Genomic DNA, 23,909 nt, shown 5'->3' with positions numbered 1-23,909 from the left:
GACAAGTTGAATGTGGAGCAGAGTGGACGTTTCCACCAAGCTGTAGCAGAAAAAGTAACTTTTCAGAGCGGGGCCACTAACGAAGGAGGTGCCAAGGTCTATAAATAGCTACATTAATTCCAAAGAAAGGAGGCTGGTCTGAAGAGACACTGAGAGAGAATTTGCGATACGCTGATCTGAAGAGACATTTAGAGAAAATCCGGGAGAAAGACGAGACAAGTTCGAAAGAGAAGTCTCGGGAGCTAGAAATTCATTCACAATCCTGGAGAGAAGCTCTGTGCAAAGATCATCTCTACCTAGGAAACTATCCTAAGAAGGAAGTTTTCCACTACACTCCTCCTACATGCCCGCAAGCAAATCGTCTTTGATTAGGATCCGTGTCAAGACATTGACACGCTTTCTTTATTTGTTCTCACTATCTATTCATCAACTATGTTCATTTCTAATCTTCCATTCATTTATCTGTAACAAACGCTGATCTTTAGCTTTTAATATCATTATCATATTCATCGTCATCTCTCTGTCCTCCACCATACATTCATCGTCCATTTCTTTTATCATGTGTAACTAATCCTCCAGGGTAAGGGGGAAGGATTAAGCAAGTAAGTTAATCCATGTTGAAGAAGTTTGCTCAGTTTAGCTAATGCATGCTCAACGACATCTTTACCCGTGAGAGCAGAAGTGAAGATGTTAATTCTCCTCTCGTAAGAAGGTTGATAGAATGCGTTAACTAAAGCAAGAAGTATTTTCAGAGATGGAAACAACCTTGCGTTCACCATATTCATCCCTGTTCACCATAGAGATATGGGAATGCGACCGATCACTGAGAGGTGTAAGCCAAGGGAAAGCGGAACCTTAGTTGTGTCCTTAATAGGATTGACGAACTTGCGATGTCCTTTCCCCCAACCCATTCTCTTTCTGCTACATTTCACAAGACTTGTCGTCGCATTCCATCAGATATTTGCACAACTTCGCAGTTATTTATTTATTTATTTGTCGCCGCATTTCATTTATTTATTTGTCATTGCATTTTACTTTTCCAATACAATTCATTATTATTTTGTTTTCGGTCGCATATATCACATTAATATTGCATTGATCATTGCAATCCCTGTGTTCAGCCTCAGATCACTCTGAGAAACTTGCGATGGAATTATACTTGGTTCCAGCGCAAGAAAACTTGTGACACACGCGTACTACATGAACGCATACTACGAACGCATATTAGCAGCATCGCACATATTATTTTAGAGCGTAGTATCGCATTTATTATCGAGAAGCGTGATTCATCACCGTATACACATCATCCACACGTCATCACCATCAATTCATTCCAATCCTTTTCCTCAGCATTACGTTCCATCCGCCGTAATTTTTTAATTCCGCAATTCCGCAATCTATTACATAATGCTAACCTGGTTGACCTTATCGATCCGAGACACATTCATCTCCACCACATTGAAGTGGACCATCATATTACGCATGTGTTCACGAACAGAGGTGCCTTCCAACATTTTGGAGTTGAAGATGCATTTAAGAGCCTCATGCTTGAGCTGTCCAGACGGTTGTCCGAACTTCCCCGACAGGGGCTCCATGATTTCTCTTGCTGAGACTATGGGCTCATGCTTCTTGGCCAAAACGTCGTTAAGACTACCAAGATATAGGCTCAAGCCTTCTCATTCGCCTGTGTCCAACGCTTGTAGGCCTCCCGAACATTTTGAGTGGCATTAGGAGGTAGAATAGAAGGACATCCCTTCGTAAGGATGAATCTAAGATCATCGATGATCAAAATTGTTGTGATCCTGTGTTTCCAACTAGTGTAATTCTCGCCAGTCTGTTTGTCGATGCTAAGTAGAGCTATTGTGGCGATAGCCATTTAAAACGTTGTTGAAAACAGAATAAACTTAATAAGTCTATGTTTTAACCACATTTTAACACCAATTTTAATTTTAGCAAAATAATTTTCAAGTACACTAAGTGAAAAGACTTCTATTTCACAATGATGCCCCAGCGAGGCAAGACAAACATCACCGTGGGGTGATCAGATGCCCCTTCACGGGGATGAGACACTCTCAACCATTAGGCAAAAACAACTCTTGTAACTGCACCTAACAGTCACCATTCATTTGGTCCAGAACTGCTAACCCTTAACAATTTCGTGTAAGTGTAACCCCTCATTTTCGGCCCTAGAGTCCCGTCCTAATGCGCTCACTGTAGGAAAAAAGCAAATTAAGACAAGAGACTAAACGACCTTATCCTATACAGGAGAACAAATAAAGAAACGTGTAAAATTTCCATCCTATAGGGGGACACTCCCAGGCTACCTCGAGGCGATGCATAGAAACTTTATCCAACCTAACGAGAGAGACCGTGGGATATGCTGTCACATGTCCCGCTCCCACTTACTATGAACATTATCTCCATCCACCTTGATATTGATCTACCCAAACGACATCCTTTAAGGTGATACTCTCAAGGTGCCATGAGGCCGAGGATAGATCTCACGGTGTGGACAATAAAGGGAGAAATGCGAGAGGTGTAAATGAAGTATCAGATACCCCAAATACCTCCCACTGAATGTTCTACCTAGGGGTTCATTAATTTAGACCATCCGATTACATATTTTAATCTAAGTCAGTTTAATTTGCCCAAAAACAACTCTTGTCTTTGAAATTAAACAAGTTCAAGTAGTCATATTAAACTCTTTAACGGACCATCCTCAAATTTGCATGCGTGCATCAAATCTATCTAATTCACCTTTCTAGGTAGGTTCCCAGGTAGGGATGTTTCGTTTCCATCACCTTAAATACTCCAGCCTAGACAGAACCTGCCTTAGACAAAAGGTCCCTTATAGATAAATTTGCTACACTTTAACCTTTTATTAGTCAATAACTGATTAAAAGATTAAAGCCTAGGTTGCTAATCTCATTAAAACCGCGATCTTAGGTCTATCTCCACTAAGTTCTAAAGCACTTCTAAAACCATGATTCAAACCTAAGTTGGCATGCATGTCTTCTTTATAGATTTTAGTTCTAATTTCCTTATAGCTCTATAAAAGAAACAACTAAAACCATACACACTGCCACACAACTAGGTGTTTATAACACTTATAAATTTAACCTATGTGTCATGCTTCATGCAATGTCCATTCATTACTATATAACTTTTATATACATGTAATGAACCAAGCAAACATGCTTCCACACACCCTTATACTATAACACTTATAATAAAAAGATGATACATGTCTATGCTTTATGCATGCATAAATATAACTCTTATATTATATGATGCATGAGCATGCTCTTATGTAATTTAGATCATGCTTCTCTAAATCATAACACTTACAATAAAGAGATGATGCATGACCAATGCATAACCTAAGGTGGGATTTCTTCTATATGGCATACCAAATGACATATAAATAAACATACATCCTATGTACATTCACAAAGATTAATGGACCGGGATGAACCAGCTCAAAACCAAAAATTAAAATTCTATCTATTACATATTCCATCGAGCAAACCGATTCAAGAACCAGGTCTTGAACCGCCCGAGCGAAGCTCCCATCATTTAGTAAACACGATCGGGTATACACGATCGTTTAGCTACGATCGAGTACCAATAACTATGCGATGAAGCATGAGGTACCCGATCGTTTAGACGACGATGTTGCTGTGAAGCACGATCGTCTAGACGATCACAGAACAAGCGCTTAGTAAACGTTTTACTCCACGATCTTGTAGTCAGGAACTAAGCAATGTAGCTTGCTGAGCTACACGATCGTCTAGCGCGCGTGTGTCAACCTACTCCCAAATATTTGATACTCTAACAATCGTTTACATGACTCGACCAACACTTGGTCGTCTTCATCATCGAAGAACAGCAACTCCTTACCTTGAAGCCTTAACACGAATGACTCATAGACTCAAACACTTTGAATTTACAAACTCGATAGCAAGTTAATATGCCCAAGACGCAGGGGCCCTTACAATTAACTTCGAATGTAAAAGAATTTAAATAACTAAAGGCTTCATCCCAGAAACCTCCATTAATCCACATCCACAAACACATGTTTAATGCTTAAACAAAATGTAGACATGTTTTACCCACCAAGAAAGTATATGTTATTCTTTGCATCAATGAATTTGGAATATCAGAACCTGGCTCTGATACCAATTGAAGGAACTCTTATCAAAGAGTACCTCTGAGTGGAAGCAAAATCTTTCCAAACTCATTGTGACAGAATTACCGCATCACAATCAAACAGACTAGTTATGCAATAACAACAAATTACTGGCATGTTTTGAAACTTTAAACAACAAAGAGAACGAAATACATACCAGTTGAAGAACTTTTCTTCACAGAAATCTCACTCTCATCCAGGAAGCCAATCTCGCTCTCGCTGAGATCGTCCAAACCATTCGTCCACCAAAATGTTGTCGTCTACCCACGAACGGACTCCTCACGAACTCGATAGCAAGGAATCCACCACCATTCGAAACCCTCAGTATTCTCGGAGTGAGAATCCAGGAGGTGTGAGCTCTGTTGGATTTGGTAGAAGGAAGGAGGAAGAGGCGACCGTTTACCACGACCAAGCAAGTAGGAGATATTGGGTGTCTATCGTATAGACGATGCTTGATCATTTAGGTAGAGGTACACGATCGTGTAATAAAAGGGCGAGATCGTATAGACGATCGTTTAGTAAACGCTCAGGCGCGCGATTGCATAGAAAAAGCTAGACGATCATTTAGTAAAACCTATACGATGGTTTAGTAAACTGCACGCGTGTATACAATCGTTTAGAAACTTTAAGTTGTCGTGTATGCTCTCGGTTTGCTAGGCGATAGGTAGTATACACAATTTAGTGAGCGAATCTCTGATTTTTGCAAAAATGAAAACAATTTTCATTTTATCCTTTAGTTGCGAAAACTGAATGCAATCTCCCACTAACTCATTCGGTTACGGAGAAAAAGCCAACACAATTATCCAATAATTGTTAAAGATTAAAAAATAAATATATTCTTATTATATTTATAACCCATGGTTTAATATCACATCATATACAATACATTAACCATGGTCCTTTTCTCCTTCACTAGATATAAATTATATATATATATCATTTTCCTCCAACTAATGTAACTTATACATCATGTCAACCATATCATATATAATTGACCAGTTCAATCATATCATATATAATCGAACTCCCTCTTGTCAATTTGAACACTTTAAACTAACCCAAAAATTGATTCTCAATTTGAATCCATTGAGCTACCAAGGGGACCTTATGGACCTATAGCTCGAAGCTCCAACGGTCGTGAATAGCTGACTAAACTCTTTAACCACGAGATCTACCATCTATTAACTACCAGGCATTCTACTAAAGACCAACAGCTGCACTCTTCTCACCACAGATATATTTCTGTATCCATTGGATATAACCAATCAACAGTACAATAACCCTTCACAGTTGCTCGTAAGTACAGTTGGGCCAATTTACTATTTTGCCCCTATAGTTACATCTAACTCCTTAAGTACCACTGATCCCTCTAATGAACAATACAACATAGTCCTACTATGTGTGGACACCTCTCAGGCCATGAGAAGGTATGTGGCGCCACGTTGCTTAAGCCTCAGAATCAGCCCTTAAGGTAGCAATCTATCTACTTACCCTTGCTTCGAGGAAGGAGTGAATTCCATTTTGTGTAGCTGAGTTCCTAGCTCCCAAATCAAACGAATCCCCAAAGTGGTAGGTTTGAGTCGGCGATTTGGCCACTCGTACCCATGCAAATCAAAGGACCACCCTCAAAGGCAGGAGTTCCCAGCTTACTCGGGATTAAGGTCATGTTACTTGTGGTCATCTTAGTGAAGTCTCTGTTATGAACGGTGTTATATAACAAGACTATAACACTTCGTGGTCCAGTCTTATACAAACTCCTTTATATAGGACGCTCCTGCTCGCATGTCTCCACATAAATAATCAGGATCAGACCATCTGTAGCAAGTCACAACACTTGTAACTATTCTACAAAGTGGGCCGCATTCGTAGCATTACCAGGATAATGTTTTCCTCTTATATCTATTTACTACAGACCACCTGTATGTCTCCACATACATGCTTAAGTTACAAACAACAACCATGGATCTTAGTTTATTGGTTTGTGGTAAAGCAAATAAAACAACCAATGTTCCATAAACAAAAGTGAAGAAAATATCATATATTATTACATTATAAGAGTTTGTTCAAAATTGTGTTTACAAACTACAGGACCCAACGAGAGTTTAGGGCATCAACCCCAATAGAAGGATTTGACTGCGAAATTTTGTACCATCTAGGAAAGGCGAATGTAGTGGTAGATGCCCTAAGCAGAAATGTAGCCCATTCAGTAACCCTCATTACTAGACAGACTCATTTGTGCAAGGAGCCAGAACGGGTAGAGATTGTAGTGGTAGTGGGGAAGGTCACGACACAGTTAGTGCAGTTGTCAGTGCAACCGAGTCTAAGGTAGAGAATTATTGATGCGCAATGGTGTTACCCTTATCTGAAGGAGAGAGTTCGTAAGGTGGAGTCGGGCCAGGATGGCAAATTCTCAGTATCAGCGGAAGGTGGTCTCCTCTATTAGGGACGTTTGTGCGTGCCAGCAGATAATGATATTAAGAATGAATTGTTGTTAGAGACTCATAGTTCATTATTTTCGATTCATCCCAATAGCACCAAGATGTATCAAGACTTGAAACGTTATCACTGGTGGAATGACATGAAAAGAGAGATTGCGGAGTTTGTCAGTAAGTGCTCGATGTGCCAGCAGGTGAAAGCCCCGAGATAGAATCCCATAGGCTTGTTACAGCCATTGAGTGTGCCATAATGGAAGTGGGAGCATGTGCCTATGGACTTCATTGTGGGGTTTCTCCGGACAGTCAAAGGTTTCACTGTGATTTGGGTTGTGGTAGACAGACTTACTAAATTAGCACATTTCATACCTAGAAAGTCCACCTTTTCAGTATATAAGTGGGCACAAATATACATGAAAGAGGTAGTGAGATTGCACGAAGTGCTCGTGTCCATTGCGTCAGATAGAGACCCTCGTTTCACGTCTAACTTCTGGAAGAGTCTTCAAGTAGCTTTGGGGACCTGTTTGGATTTCAGTACTTTTCACCCACAGACTGATGGGCAGACTGAGTGATTGAATAAGATATTGGAAGATATGTTGCATGCCTATACCATAGAGTTTTCAGGAAGTTGGGATACTCACTTGCATTTAATGGAGTTTGCTTATAATAACAGCTACCAGTCCACTATTAGGATGTCACCATTTGAGGCCCTATATGGAAAGAGTTACAGGTCTCCTGTGTGTTAAAATGAGGTAGGAGAGAGGAAATTGCTAGGACCTAAACTAGTGCAGACCACGAATGAGGCGATACAGAAGATCAGGGCTCGTATTCAAACAACTCAGAGTAGACAAAAGAGTTATGCCAATGTGAGATGTAAGGACCTGGAATTTGAGACTGGTGATAAAGTGTTCTTAAAAGTGGCATCTATGAAAGGTATTCTGAGGTTTGGCAGGAAAGGGAAGTTGAGTTCGAGATTCATTGGACCTTTTGAGGTCTTGGAGAGAATTGGCCCCGTAGCTTACCGTTTGGCATTGTCTCCAGTACTGTCTTCAGTTCATAATGTCTTCCATGTTTCGATGTTGAGAAAGTATGTGACAGACCCGTCCCATGTAGTTGACTTTGAGCCCTTGCAGTTGAATGACAACTTGAGCTACGAGGAGAAACCTGTAGAGATTCGTGCCAGAGAGGTAAAGATATTACGCCGCAGGGAGATAACATTTGTGAAAGTCTTGTGGCAGAATCATCAGTTCAAGGAAGCCACTTGGGAGCAAGAGGATGAGATGGGGGCCCAGTACCCGGAGCTGTTTCAGGAGTAAATTTTCGAGGACAAAAGTTCTGTAAGTGGAGAAGAATGTAACACCCCAAATTTGTTAGTAATGTAATTTCAGTAATTTCTTTTAATTGGGGGCATTTTTGGAATTTTGAACTTTAAGTGTAATTGCGGGAATTTAATTATTGACGTTGGAAATTATTTATGTTGTAAATGAATTGCAGGAGTTAATTCTTTTTTAAAGGAAGGGAATTTAAAGAATTTATGTACATTAAGAAAAAAATAAAATAAAATAAAATATATTTTATTTTTATTTTTATTTTTATTCTTTCCTTTCCTTTTCTCTTTCTTTTTCTTTTTCTCCCTCCCTTCCCTTCTTCTTCCTCGCGCAACCACCCCCCTCGTGAAAACCCTCGCCGTCGCCTCAACCGCTCAGCGCCATCGCGTGCCTCGCTAGATCGTTTGCTCGCGCTGGATTTCGCCAGCCATGAAGCCGATTGACGTTGCGAGGTCGAGCCGCTCATCCAAGATCTCCGCCGATCTTGACCAGCCGCCAACCGCGTCCGTCCAAGCGCCGCCCTACTCGTCCAACTTTCCCGCTGCTGTCGAGGTCCGATTGCACTGTAGCCAAGTTTCAGATCGGCTCGTTTCTATCACGATTTTTCCGACTTTGCCTCTATCCGTTCCAGCCCTGCCACTAACTATCACCGTCATTCCTTTGGTTTCGCCGAATGTTGAGTTTTGGAATAAGATCTAAATGATTTTCATGGATTTTTTGAGGATCTTGAATACCCAATAAATAATGTGTTTAATTATCACTTCATTCAAGATTTTGGAGGTTGGACTTGATAGTTTAAAGGAGTTTAAGAGACTTTTGGCGTGCTGGCAAGAAAAGTTAAGGTGATTTCAACAAAGATTTTGGTATGATTTGGGACTTTGTTACTTGTTTGGTTCGAGTGTAATTTATACAAATTAAGGTATTAAGTTTTGTTGTTGATTTTGGCTGGATTCTTAGGAGTGTGAACCTAAAGGTTAAAATTTATTTTGGTTTATGTATTAGGATTAAATTCTAAGATTGTGAAGATTAAAAGGTTGTTGGTTGCTCGAATAATTGTTTTGGCTTAAATTCAACGTTTGGAGGTGAATTTGAATCAGATCACACCTTAGGTAAGTTTATTTGGAAATATTTGGGTGTTTGGAATTAGGATCTGAAAGATTAATTGTGCACATAGATACTTGAATGCTAGTATGAGGTGATATTTGATTCCATGAGGTGATATTTGATTCCATGAGGTTGTATTTGATTTGAGGATGTTGAGATGAATTTGTATGTTGTAGAGCCATGATGTTGAGATGTATATGTATGCTGTAGAACTATGATGTTGAGATGTATATGTATGTTATAGAACCATGTTGTGATATATGTGATGTTGAGATTGTGATAGTGTCTTCACTGATTAGTTAAATGCCCACAAGTTGTTGTGTTTCCTTCGGGATTCACTAGAGGTGGTAGTTTCCTTCGAGATCCGGCAGAGGTTGTGTTTCCTTCGGAATTCACTAGAGGTGGTGTTATTCTTCGGGATTCACAAGAGGTTGTGTTTCCTTCGGGATTCACTAGAGGTGGTGTTATCCTTCGAGATTCACCAGAGGTTGTGTTTCCTAGGGGACATAGATGCTTCCGCTCATATTTTAATATTTCTATTATGTTTTACATTTTCAGTTTTAGATTCGAGACTACCATTTCAGTTTTATTTTCAGACTTATTTGTTTCTTTTTATGATTTATGGGCACCCTATCCTTTGACTTTAAGTATTTGAAATTAATACAAATCGTTCTAGTTATCTCATTTATTTAACATTTATTTTATTATAAAAGAATGTTGTTTTAACTTAAATGCATGCATACGATAGTCACGGCCTAGCTTGAGTTCTAGGGGGTTGGGTCGTTACAAATATTAAGCATGTGTTTTTTATTTCCTTGAATATTAGGGGTTCGCAATTGTGAGCAAATCCTTTGTCGATGTAAACAGACAAGTCAGTCGGGCAATGAAGGTTGTTTTTGTCACAAGGGACGATATGTTTCCAACAACCGCTTTACTTAGGTGGGTGACTATCGAATATGGAAAGGGACAGGCTACACCTAAGTTTATGCATACTTTTCTCTTACACACGTAAAAAAAAATTTAAATTACAAAATGTCACGTGACAGCTTTTAAATATTTGCAACATGGAAGGGCGATACTTACTCCCGTCTAAGTCCATGTATCCCTTCTCTTACACACATAACAAAATAATTTTTAATAATTTTTTTAGAAAAAAACAAGTGTCGTGTGGGGTTCAGCAAAATTGCACAATAGATGAGTTATAATTTTTTCCTATATGGAAGGGCAATACTGCTGCATCTAAGTCGTTGGACTGCAAATTTTCACCATCAGAAAACGATCAGCGTTTGAGTTTTGGCCATAAGAGAGGAGATAATCATACTGGTAATGTAGCATAGCTCCGTCGTGTTGGGACCGCCGTTCATTGCCAACGCAATACAATATATACCCTTTTCAAAATTTTCATTTTTATGTTAGGGATCATTTTAATGGTTGTTTTTAAGACTCATTTTTAACTAATTATATTTTGATATTATTTCTTTGTGAAAATTAAGTTTACTTTTAATTTTATCATGACTTCTTTGTTTTATATATATATATATATATATATATATATATATATATATATTGCCAATATTTATCTTGAATCTACATATTGTTTGAAATCATGCTCAAATTTAACATGGTAGTACACAGACTCAAAAGTAAATCATTCATTTTTTAAAAACAAGATATAAATAAGGATGCAAATTATTCTTTTCGAAACTTTAGGGATTAAAACATACAAGTTGAATGATAGAAATAGGACTAATCTAAAAAGTTCAAAAGTAAGATAAACATTTAGAAATTGTAGAATCTAAAAAATTAAAAAAAAAAAAAAATCAACTAAACTTGAATTTTAGAACCCAAAAGATATCAATAATCTAGTTGGATTAAAGAATAATGTATCCTCAATTCATATGCTTTTTTTCTAAATTCAGTTTGGATGACTAGTTTATATTTATAACCTGAACTCTAATGATGTAGATTAGGTTAGTTGTATCAAACGTTTATAGTGATCTAGGAACACAAATACTTATCATTATGTAACGAATTAGTATCAGATACGTATAAGATACGGATACGTCCAAATATATGTGTGATACATATTTGAAGTATCTGATTTTTTATTTAAATATCAAATACGCGTATATACTTCCAGATACGTTATGGATATGTTGTGTCAATTTTTTTTCCTCCAAATTTAAGTCTAACCACCCCAAAAGACCAACCCACAACCCATCTTATTAAAAAGTCTACTTAAATCTAGCGATCTAAAACAAAATAGATTAACATTGAAAAATAATAAAGAATAAAAACATAAAAAGTTTAAAAAAAAATTGAATCGTAATTAAATCTTCATTCTTTCCTTCTCTCTCACTATCTAAATCATGATTCACACTTCCCTTCATCTTCAATTTCATTCTTCAATTTTCATCTCACATATACACACAGGATACGGGAATTATAGGAATTAACTAATCACACACAAAATATGGGAATTATAGGAATTAACAAATCAAAATGTTCACAAACATACGAGGTATGGGAATTATAGGAATTAACAAATTAAGATGTTCATACAGTAGATTTAAATATATACAATTATTTTTATTTATAATTTAACATTATAGAGAACCCAATGTACACATTAAATACTTGTCGTTTTCTCCAAATTTTCAGAAGTGGAACAGAGCAAATTCCCAAACTTTTAAAATTCTTTTTTAAAAAAGGAAAATGGTCGCACGAGGAAGAAAGTACATGAGTTAAAGCATCCACCTTTATTAACCAATAAAGTTTCTAATTACAAGGCTGATTCCGGCGCCTAATCCATCGTTAATAATCTTAAATACCTCTCTCTTTCTTTACTCAAGCCGTCACTTCATTTCACTAAATAAAAGTTTAAAATTTTTATGACATACTTTTTTATGATAAATTTTAAAATTTGATCAAATATTTATTTAGTATAGTTAATACATGTGACATGAAATGAATTTAGAAAAAATAGTATTTATAATAATATATTCATCGTTTCAAATTAATTTTTAGTGTATAACGTTGTTGAAAATGTTTGAGAAAATTTTTAAGAGACATAAATTTTTGAATGAATATACTTCTAATTGAGTATAATATTTTAATAATTGACATGAAATCTAAGAGTAAAGAAAGAAAGGAAAATATAAAATTAAAATGATGGATCAAATTATAATGCATATGATATATTCGTTTGTGAACTAAAATTGGTACAAAAGTATCATAATAGTATAATATTTATCATTTTTCCTTTCATCACAGATGATTCAATCTCATAAAATTAGACAATATTATACTTCAATTTATGAAGAAAAAATGATTCCTCAATTTTTTGGATTCCGATAGATAAAGATAAGAGTAATTTCAATTTCTTCTTTTACACTTGCATATATACTATTCACTAATTTCACATTTTCACTTTAAATGAAATAGATTTTATTTATTTATATATTTATTTTTTGAAAATAATCTATTTTATATATTTATTTTTTGAAAATATCATTTCCAATATTTTCTATAACTTTGTTGAACATGATAGTCTTTTTTTTTGGATCTTGGGAGGCGCAAAAAAGAAAAAAAAACAGATAGAAAAAGAAAAGAAGTTTTAAAAGACAAGACAAAAAATCAAATTGCACATTCACATCTAATTAAAATTTAATCATTAAACTCTTTTAAATCATCTAAAATTTAGAATGGATGAAAATTAAAGATTTAACCAAATTTATGCAAATCTAAGAATTTAACTATTCCACGACTTGAAAACAAATCGATAAAGATCAAATTTCTATTATGTTTCTAGGATGCTATTATGTGCATGCATATGTTTGACAATAAATTTTTCAATGGAAAGAAAAATTAAGAAACAAAACTTTTATTTCATTAAATAAAGTTCAAATAATAAAAGTTCTAAAAACACCGGTCGGAGTACCCCTGATCCCTTTTAAAATAAATAGTAATTAAACAAATGAACAAATAAATAAATGAAATAACCATGAATTTTAAAATGCAGTACTCTTAGACTAGATCCTATCAAATGAGATCTAAATGCGGAAACGATAACATGTCCAAATGGTCGGGTCACGGATCCCTCTTGTCATTCGCTAGCCTATCTTTACCTTTGTCGGAAAAACATGAAAGAAAAATGATGAGTGTATAAATATACCCAGTAAGTGATTCACTATTGGGCCTACTAGGTGAACTGTTAGACTTTCTATCGAGGCTAGGTACACACTACACATCATAGGCATAGGCATAGGTATAGGCATAGGCGGCATAAAGACAAATTCGAAGGCACGCTTTCATAGGTAGTGATCCTGGGACACAGTCATAAGCATAAGTGGTACCCCCAAGGAACACCATAACATAGGCATTAGGTATAAACCCGAAGACTCACAACATGTGATGTGCATAGCTCGATAACAACACTAACAGTCTCACATAGACATAAGCATACAATCAGATTCTTAAATCATGTTTAGGGTTCAGAACAGTATCACAATTCATCCATCAATCAAACATTGTAACAATACAAAATATCAAAATTCCATAGCATAAACATAAACTTCCATACTCCCCACCAACAGTCCAACAAACACTACATAATATTTCAACCCAACATAGGAACCAATTCTTAACACATTGAGTTCGAGGGCGAACCGATAGTAGGTAACTTACTTGAATTTAGGCCAGAACGTTGTTATTCAAGCAAACCAACCCTTCTAGTTTCCACACACTTTGAATCAAATCCTAAAGTATGAACCATAAGTTAATTTTTAACCTTCATCTTCATATTCTGAATCACAAATTTATTCTACAAAAATTTAAACCACTTACCCAACACGTGGTTGGTTCTAAAACCACTTCAACACTTCAATTGAGCCGCCCAATCTGAACATACACCAATAGCAAAGGTTTAATATCAAATTACAACAACATAACCCAGTCCATAAAAGCATTGAAACTTTATCAACTTACCCAAAAGTACCAAAACTGCCTAAACGAACCTCTACTATGCTGAACAACTTCCTTAGAAATCCTAACTTCCTGAATCCAACTAAAAAATTCATGGGTAAATTAGTTTTGGCCAAAAATAAACCAATAATAATGAACATTCCAAAAAAACCCCAAAACTTATCCAAATTACATGATTCCAACGACCGAAAAAGTGGAAAGACGCCAATAGAAGTAGGCACGACTTCACTTGACCCATTGGCGATGTCAGATGGGCATTGACTGACTAGAACTACATCGACAGAGGAAGAATGATGCCTGGATCGTTCTTGTCGGCTTTAGATCGACGATGTCAGGTGCTGGTTCCGGATCGACGTCGATGAGCGACTTCAAGTCGATGACGTTAGGTGCTGGTCGGCGAGCGACTTCGAATCAATGGTGTCAGATGCTGGTCGCCGAGTGTCACAGTTGTACTTCTCCAACCATGTGGCACCATAATTCACTCGTGATCATGGTCAGCCTTAAGGGATGCTCAAGTCCCAACTCGCTTTTTGCTTGACTCTTTGAAGCTTCATTAGACTTTAGGCGATGTTATTCCATCCTCAACTGATCCGAACTCATGCGGAATTGAACTTCATTCAGCCATACACGTCACCTGGACGTTTATTTTCCCTCATGTGCGACTCTAGCCGACTTGCCTCTACTCTAGGCCAAGTCTTGAAGCTCGACCTTGCCCATATATGAGGCTAAGGTATCACAATGTAACGTAACTCTTTGTCATCTTGGTGCCCCATAACACGTCCCCCACACTTCTACATCGCTTCGGAACTTCATCGGAATGAGTTCTGACCCTTTGTTAGGCCAAAACAGACTTATAACCCTCATTATTTCTTATAAAATACATCTCTTCATTGATGAAAATGAAATTTTGAATTCTCAAACCTAACACGATTCGAAAATTTTTACATTTCATTATTTCTTATAAAAGAAATAATCTCTTTATGTAAGAGGGAGTAAAACAATTCAAAAAACCGAGTCTAGCAACGAAATTAGCCGAACTGAGTTTGTCTTCTATTTATTTATTTTTTCTATTTTTTTCTTCCCCTCTCGTCTTTTACCCAAATTTCTTCTTCTCGGTCGATTTATTTCTTTTTCATAATTCTTCTCTCTTCTCTGTTTTTTCTTTATTTCTTCTCACTCTCCTCCTCTTTGTCTAGTGAATGCTAGAATGAAACATACTTCCATTCTTTCTTCTTCGGCTCATCTTCCATCTTCCAATTATTAATTTCTTTCTTATTTCAAATTTTAATGCAGAGATCTCTGATTACTCTCTTGTACAGTTCTCAAATTTCCTTCTTCTTTACTTGCAAAAACCATATGTCCAATGTATTTTCCTTCACACACTCTAATGTTCCCAAAAACCCATTGGACACATAAACCATCATGGAGTTCTAGGCCGGCGGCGGCGGAAATGGGTGATTCTGCAAGTTCCGGTTACCATAAAAATTTCCTGTTTCGATAGTCCCGAAATAGGGGTGGCGGCAGAATGGGTGATTGTCCGCCAAGATGAGTTTCGATTATCGGGAAAATTTTCATGGCACCTAAATAAATTTATGTCTAGGATTGAATGAGAGAGAAAATATAAGGGCATAATGGGTATGTACTTAAAAATGGAGGGCAAAAGTGGGAAACGAAAAATTCTCCATATCATCGGGAGGCGATGATGTTAGTGAATAGTACTGTTTGAATAACCAAACCGACGATTCTTCATTTTTGTTTATACCGAGCATCCGTCGGTGTTTGGAAGTAAGATCTTTAGTCAAAAGGACAAATATGAGAAAGACCCATTTCACCCACCATAGCTTTCACTGTACTTGCTCACCATAATTCGTTGCAATTCAAAAAGGAACTCGCAGGAAGGAGGTGAAAACGGCCAGTGGTTTCGCTGAAAAATACTAACATCCAAGCAGCTCCGAAAGTTCAACTGAAAAAGTAGTAGCATCGAAGCAGCTCCGAAAGTTCAACTAAGTTTCACCTTTCCATGGTATAGTTTATGGAATTTGATGCTTGTTTTTCTCTGGATTTGATCTGATTTGCTTGATTTGCATCTGGGTTCCCTTGAATTTGATTATCTTTCATCTTCTTTGTGTATAAGGCTGGGGAATTTCTCTTTAGCTTTGCAGATGGGTCTCTAATGATTCGGTTCTTAGTTGTACTTTTATTTGAGGATGACCTTATTTTCTTAAATATCAAGTACGTGTATTTTGATTTTTCTTAATAAAGAAAAACAACTAACTAGTACCAAATCTACGCACAACCCCAAGAATTCTATAACAACTACAAACTACATTAATCTTCTTGAATTTAAAGTCCAAAAGAAAAAAGAGGAAAAATTTGGTCGGCTTGGATATGAAAGGCCAATATACCTGTTTTCATCTAAGGTATTGAACTTTTTGTCTATAATCTTTTTTTCAATAAGCTTTAGTCTCCTATTTGGTGCAGCTTCAGTAAAATCTAGTTCGTCTCAGGCTACTGTAAGCTCTTGGCAATATTAATGGTTGAGCAATGTTTAACATAGTCAGGTGGAGACACTAAACAGCAGATCTTGTTCTTCCATCATATCTTTCACAAGCAACATATCCATTAAGAAAGTCATGTCATCTTTGAATCTTTCATTTTAGATGACAAGTATTCTTCTCTCATATTCTTATCTTTTTCTTCTTCCTTTTGGTGCAGGGCATGTGAAGTTGTGACCTGCGTGATTCTGTGGGAGTTGGTGTTTGAGGAATCTTATTTCGCTTACCAATGGACTTCAGCATCTCCTTGTTTCTTGTTTTAGTTTCTCTACCCACTACTTTGGCTCAGAGAGCTACACATGCTAGTATCATAGTAGATGGAGCTGCAAGAGTTGCTGAAACCGATGATAACTATATTTGTGCCACCATTGATTGGTGGCCTCATGATAAGTGTAATTACAATCGTTGTCCATGGGGGTATTCGTCTGCAGTAAATTTGGTGAGAATTAGATACTCTTCATCCTCGATGTTTGAACAGAGGATTTTGTCGCTAATTCTTTGTGATTGATTCAAGCTCTATATGTTTCCTTTTTTCAGAACTTGTCTCATCCTCTCCTCATAAAGGCAATACAAGGTATTCTTTCTTGATAGCGTGAATCTCGATGTTTTTATCCATCGTTAGAACTGTACTATGTGCAGTAAAATGTTTTCTTATAAGAATCCTCTTTAACTGCAATACTTACACCGATGTTGTGTGGCGGGTTCATGCTTGAAGCTTTTGAGCATTTGAGGATAAGAATTGGTGGTTCTCTACAAGATCAAGTGTTATATGACGTAGGAAGTTTGAAGACACCTTGCCATCCATTTCAAAAGGTGAATTGGGGGCTGTTTGGTTTTTCCAAGGGGTGTTTGCACATGAGCAGATGGGATGATCTAAACCAATTATTCAAGACCACAGGGTAAGCCATTTGATTCTTGTCTTTCTTTGCAACTCCTTGAAATATTTGTAACTTGAGAGGCATTTCATTAAAATGTTTTAAGTGTAGGGCATGTTATGTGTGACAGAAGTATCACCATTGAATGTTAGTGTAGATCATGTTTCTACCATTTCCGGAAGGCGACCTCTCTGAGAGCTGATGAATCTTGGTCATTATGGTGCATATGCAATCTGATATTTTCTTATGATAAAGTCATAAAACGTTGAATTCTTTACGGTCAGTTTGGTAGACGATTTGAAAATAAGGAATTCAATGAAACTATAGTTATATTTCATGTTTTCAAATGTGTTTGGTAGTAAATTCTTAAATTGAATTCAAATTTAAACAATTATTCAAAATATGTTTGATAATATATTTAAAAACAATAGAACTAATTGTGCTTACCCACAACTATTAGCTTGAATAGAAATTATTGTTAGTTTATTTATGAACTTGTTTTATTTATAAATTTTGTATAATTATTATTTGTAATATCATATCACTTATAAAACATTATATAATACATATTCTAATGGAAAATTGCATTGTCTGACAGATACATTTTAAGAAACCAAACCCATGATTTCAACTCTTTTGTAATTGCAGCTGTGACAATTACATAGCAATTACATAAAAATTAGATAGCAATCACATAACAATCACCTAGAAATCAGATAACAATCAAATTTTCAGGCGGAAGTTTTTTTTACATGTTTGCAAAAAAGAAAAACCTAGGAACACACTTAATTTTCAATTTTTTTTTTATTTATTAAAGTTGCAATTGCCCCTATTTTAATTGAACAAAAATAATTGAGTTTATAACATCAAATACTATATTCATTTACACTTTCTCTTTCTTAATATAATTCTAGATTTGAAAATTTTAAATTCAAAAATCTGAAAACAATGAGAACACATAAAATTGTTGTTTTTAAAATTTACATTGTTTTGATCTCAACATCCAAAAACAGCGTAGAAACAAAATCTAAATTATCTACCAAATACATATTTGTTGAATTAATCTGCAAACATAAAACACAATCCAAATTTCCTACCAAACATATTCTTAGTTCTCTAACTCCTTTATGCTTTGAATCTTTATCGAGGTAACAAGGAAATATTAGATTAGAACATTCCTCCACACGTCTTATCATGGGTCAAATCTTTCATTTTCAGGGCCATAGTGACCTTTGGCCTGAATGCACTACATGGAAGGCACCGGATTCAGAGAGATAAATGGGTAGGAGAGTGGGACTCTACTAATGCTCAGGATTTTATGAATTATACCATATCAAAGGGATATGTGATAGATTCATGGGAATTTGGTAAAATACTCTTAAAGTTACCATTCGTTAGGATCATTCGGTCTGTGGCATCAGCTCAAATTTTATATCCTTGAAACTGCAGGTAATGAATTGAGTGGACATGGTGTTGGTGCGAGTGTTGATGTCGAATCATATGCAAAAGATGTGATCAAGCTAAGAGACATCATCGATGATTTGTACAAGAATTCCGACTCAAAACCTTCACTCGTAGCACCAGGAGGATTCTTTGAGCCGGAGTGGTATGCTAAGCTTCTTCAGGTTTCAGGATCTAATGTTGTGAATGCCGTCACACATCATATTTACAATCTTGGGGCCGGTAAGTTAATGCATTGTCCAAAGACAAATGGATCAATTTGGTCATCTGTGTCAATTATTCGTTGTTATTCTTTTCGTTCTAGCGCTCGATCCCCATCTTGCAAACAACATCCTGGATCCACATTACTTAAGCAGGGTATCAGAAGTCTTCAATAGGCTAGACCAGACCATCCAAGTTCATGGTCCATGGGCGTCTGTCATGGGTTGGAGAGTCTGGCGGGGCCTATAACAGCGGTGGTCGTCATGTATCCAACACATTCATTAATAGCTTTTGGTAATCTTCATTCACAAAAACATGTAGTCATGCCCTTGTAATGCTTGTTTTTGAAGTGGGTGTAATGTCACGGAATTGTTTGTATGTTACATGTAAACTCTAGGTACTTAGATCAGCTAGGGATTGGCATCCAAGTACAATACCAAAGTGTATTGTAGGCAGACATTAATTGGAGGTCACTATGGTCTGCTGAACACATCCACACTTGTGCCAAATCCAGATTTTTACAGGCAACACTTTTACAAATTTAGCAATATTAACTCTTTTAGTCTACTTTTTAGTCCTTTGTGTATCTGATCTTTAGATCTGTTTCATTTTGTGAACAGTGCTCTTCTGTGGCATCGGCTTATGGGAAAAATTGTTCTTCCTATTGGTACTGATGCTTCGTCGTATTTACGATCTTATGCTCATTGTTCTAGAGGAAATGTAAGTGCTCCTTTCATTCAATTTGAAAGCCATTTTTAGAACTAGCTTTACATCATCAAATCTAATATGCTCCCTTTGAAGTTGTTCCAACTCAATCTTACGTTATCCATAATCAAGATATTAATTTGCTTTGATTGTTGTATTTTGTTTGCAGACTGGTGTGACTGTACTTCTGATCAATTTGAGCAACCAAACACGTTTCTCAATCCATGTCCAAAACAGCAAAAATATGTTCCTGAATGTCCAAGAAAATGGGGTTAAGAGAGAAAAATCCTTCCTAAAAGGCATGAAAAAGACTGTAGCATGGACTGGCAACAAAGTCTCTGATGCAACAGTTTCAAGAGAAGAATACCACTTGACTCCAAAGGATGGCTACCTCCAAAGCCAAACCATGCTTCTAAATGGATCTCCATTGGAGCTCACAGCTGATGGAGAGATCCCAAGTTTGAATCCTATCCTCCGAGACGTCAACACGCCGATCCATATGGATCCGTTGTCCATTGCTTTCATAGTATTCCCCAACTTCGATGCACCATCTTGCTTGTGATTACAAACCTTACTATGCTCATGCTTTCGCAACACAACTGTAAAGTTTATTGAAGCTGCATAAGTTCTGAATAATTGTTCAAAATAATCAAGTTATTGTTTCTGTAATGATTAAATTGGAAAGATGTATGATAATGCGTGGTTAACAACTTGTGAAGAAATAGAAGTGTTACCTAACGGTGACAAACATAAATGTTACCAAATAGTGTTGTATTTCATTGTCTTTGCAATTCTTTTGTTGGTGAAGCTAATAAATCTACATTGCCGTGCTCGGCTACTGAATGTTTAACCTTTCAATTCTTGGATTATTGAATTTTCTTTTGAAAGCTTCAAAAATTCTGAATACATTTGATTTTTCTGTATTTTTCTTAATTTTTCTATAAACTTTAAAGCCAAACAGCGTATTGATGTAACGCATTGAGACTTAAATTGATCTACAAAGTTTCATATTTCTTAAAATTCAGTTCTTCCAATAATTTTTTTTCTGGAAAAATAAAACATTTAATATAAATCTCATTTTTAATTTTTTTCAGTTTAATAAATGCAGAGTGAGGATAAAACATAAGAAATTTCCACTTCAATAAATTCATTATTAAAGATTTGTGAAATACCCATACACTGGGCAATTTAGAAATAATACAGAGACAAAAAAAAAAAAAAAAAAAAATTAGCCTACTCTAAAATTAGAATCTAGGTTAAACGTGCTTAAAATACACATAAAAAGATAGAAAACCTTTACCTTTGTAGAACAAGTGAGAATCCAATTCTCCAATTGGGATTTCACCAAAAGAGCAACCTTTTTATCCTGAGAAACCTTGGGTAATTTTTAGTTTGTGGGAACCAATTGAATTGGGATAAAGAAAGAGGGGGAATTTTTTTCGAGAAGAAAAAAGTGCAGAGCAATTCTTTTTGAATCACTCAAGCAAATTTTTTGATCAACATAGATGGGGAGGGAGAGAAATGTGGGATCACCTACGTTTTTAGATAACTCCCCTACATAAGAGTTATCTGATTAATTAATTAAATTAATTAGTAATTAATAAATAATTAATTAATCATTAATTAAAACTAATTTAATTAATCATTAATTAAAACTAATTTAATTAATGATTTCATTTAAATCATATTACATGAAGCATTTCTCACATAATCTATAGTTAATTGAATAGAATCAAATTAAATTAAATTAAATAATTATTTAATTTTCTAATTAAATTATCTCAAAATTAAATATCAAATATTTAATTTGGTTTACATTTGAATCATACTCAATTGGATTTCTCTCATAACCTATGGTTTTAATGTGTACCAAATACACATTAATTTTAACTTATAGTTTCAGTATGAATCCAATTCATTAATATTTGAACTTTAAATATTTATTTCTTCCATAAATTAATTTTGAATCATATCCAAAATTAATTAGGTTATAAAGTTTAAATAAAATATAAACTTTATATTATAATGTATCATTATACATGATAACTTGTTGAAATACAAGTTATTCCGTCTCTTTTATCTAAAACAATTAGGAAAAAGCACTGAAAATGCAATAGTTTGATAAAAAATTCATAGAGATAATTACATCGTCTGATCACATATACACACAATGCCTATTTGTTTACAAAAAAAATTATAAATCATGCCTTGTTTGGTGCAGAAAGTTGTTGGGATTGATGTCCTAATTCTCCCGGAGTCCTGTAGTTTGTAAACTGTACACATTGTTATGAATAAAATAAGAGCTATTTTATTTTGCATTTACTCATATCCAATAGACAAAGCTCCATGGTTATTGTATGTAAACTTAAGCATGTATATGAAATATACAAGTGGATCATGCCTTAAGTGATAACCTAAAAAGGTCTGTAGTATAAGGATTAAGGAGGGATACCTGATCCTGGTGACACCACGAATATAGCCCACTTTGTAGAGATTTGCAAGTGTTGTGAACTACTATAGATGGTTATCCTGACCATTCATGTGGAGATATGTGAGTGGGGGTATCCTATACAAAGAGTTTGTATAAGACCGGACCATGAGATGAATAGTCTCTTTATATAACGCCATACTTGAAACTTACATCTCACCTAAACAACCATAGGTGACATGACCTCAATCCTGAGTGTTTTGGGAACTCCTGCCTTTGAGGACGGTCCTTTGATTAATATGGGTGAGAGTGGCTAGATTGCTAACTCAACAAGCCTATCTTTTTGGGGATTTGTCTAATTTGGGAGCTGAGAACTTAGTTACATAAGATGGAATTCACTCATTCCCCGAAGCAGGGGTAAGTAGATAGATTGCTCCCTTAAGAGTTGATTCCGGGTCTTGAACATATTGGCCACAACTTCTCTTTGGAAGAGAGGACCCAGTCATAGTTGGACTATGACTTATGTTCATTAGAGGGATCAGTGGTACTTAGAAGTTAGATGTAACTATAGGGACATAACGGTAAATTGGCCCAATTGTACTTACAAGCGATCTGTGAAGGATTATCGCACTGTTGATTGGTTGATATGGACACATATATCTGTAGTGAAGAGAGTGCAACTTTCAGTCTTTAGTGAAGTGTCCAGCAGTTAACGGATGGTGGATCTCGTGACTAAAGAATTTAGTCAGTTATTCACGTATCGTTGGAGCTTCAAGCTACAGGCCCATAAGGTCCCCTTGGTAGTTCAATGGATTCAAGTTGAGAATCAGTTCTTGGGGTCGATTTGAAATGTTCAAATTGACAAGATGAAATTCAATTATATATGATATAATTGGTATGATGTATGAGATACATCAAGTGGAGGATTAATGTAAATATGATTTACATTAAGTACCATAAAATAGAAAAAGAACTATAGTTTATATGTTTCATGAGATGAAATATTAAAATTATAGGTTATAAATATAATATGGTAAGTTGGTTATCATATTTATTTATATTAATATTAATAATTTAATAATTATCTCTTTTTCTCTAATAACTAATTGAGTAGGAGGTTATTGGTGTTTTTATGGTAACTGTGAGATAAAAGGAAAAATACTTTCCTAAAATTAGAGTTGCTATTTTCGGAAAGAAACTCACTGAGAATGCTATCAAGTGAAAACATTTCATTAAGCGATAGCTCATAGAGAGACTAAATGATCGTGGAGTGTCACTATACGATAGTTCACTCAGCTGGTCGTAGCTAAACGATCCCAGGACATTGTCTATACGATAGGCTGCCATCTTCCACACGATTGAGCATATCATCTATACGATAAACTTTGTCATCTCCCACTTGTTCAATCGTCTACACGATTATTGTTCCTCCAATCTCTTCCTCTAACCAAAATCATACATAGCCCACAACTCTTGGATTCTCACACCGAGAATACCAAGGTAACCATTGTGGTGGTGTCCTCACTCAACTCGATTGAGTTTGAGGTTTTGGAGGCTGTTTGTTGGGTTCATGTTCATTGTGCTCGTGTTGTACTAGTCGTTGTGTTTGAGCGCTGTGTATTGTTGTCTTGGACACTTGGAGTTTGAA

At 35.8% G+C, this 23,909-nt stretch overlaps 1 protein-coding gene across 1 annotated transcript; it reads left to right on the top strand.

Annotated features, from left to right (window-relative positions):
• The first annotated feature begins 15,737 nt into the window (after positions 1 to 15,737).
• Positions 15,738 to 20,624, top strand: LOC120071404 (heparanase-like protein 1). The gene is given in 12 exon segments (XM_039023667.1): positions 15,738 to 16,059; positions 16,752 to 17,030; positions 17,129 to 17,165; positions 17,307 to 17,490; positions 18,685 to 18,833; positions 18,916 to 19,149; positions 19,232 to 19,344; positions 19,346 to 19,422; positions 19,526 to 19,541; positions 19,543 to 19,652; positions 19,749 to 19,848; positions 20,003 to 20,624. Coding segments are annotated over 11 exon segments (1,623 nt in total). The 5' UTR covers positions 15,738 to 16,059; positions 16,752 to 16,820; the 3' UTR covers positions 20,396 to 20,624.
• The last annotated feature ends 3,285 nt before the right edge of the window (positions 20,625 to 23,909 follow it).

This window comes from Benincasa hispida, chromosome 2, assembly GCF_009727055.1.
Source record: "Benincasa hispida cultivar B227 chromosome 2, ASM972705v1, whole genome shotgun sequence".
NCBI classification, from domain to species: domain Eukaryota; kingdom Viridiplantae; phylum Streptophyta; class Magnoliopsida; order Cucurbitales; family Cucurbitaceae; genus Benincasa; species Benincasa hispida.
Note: the sequence above shows the minus strand (reverse complement) of the source record. Positions and strands in the feature narration are given on the sequence as shown.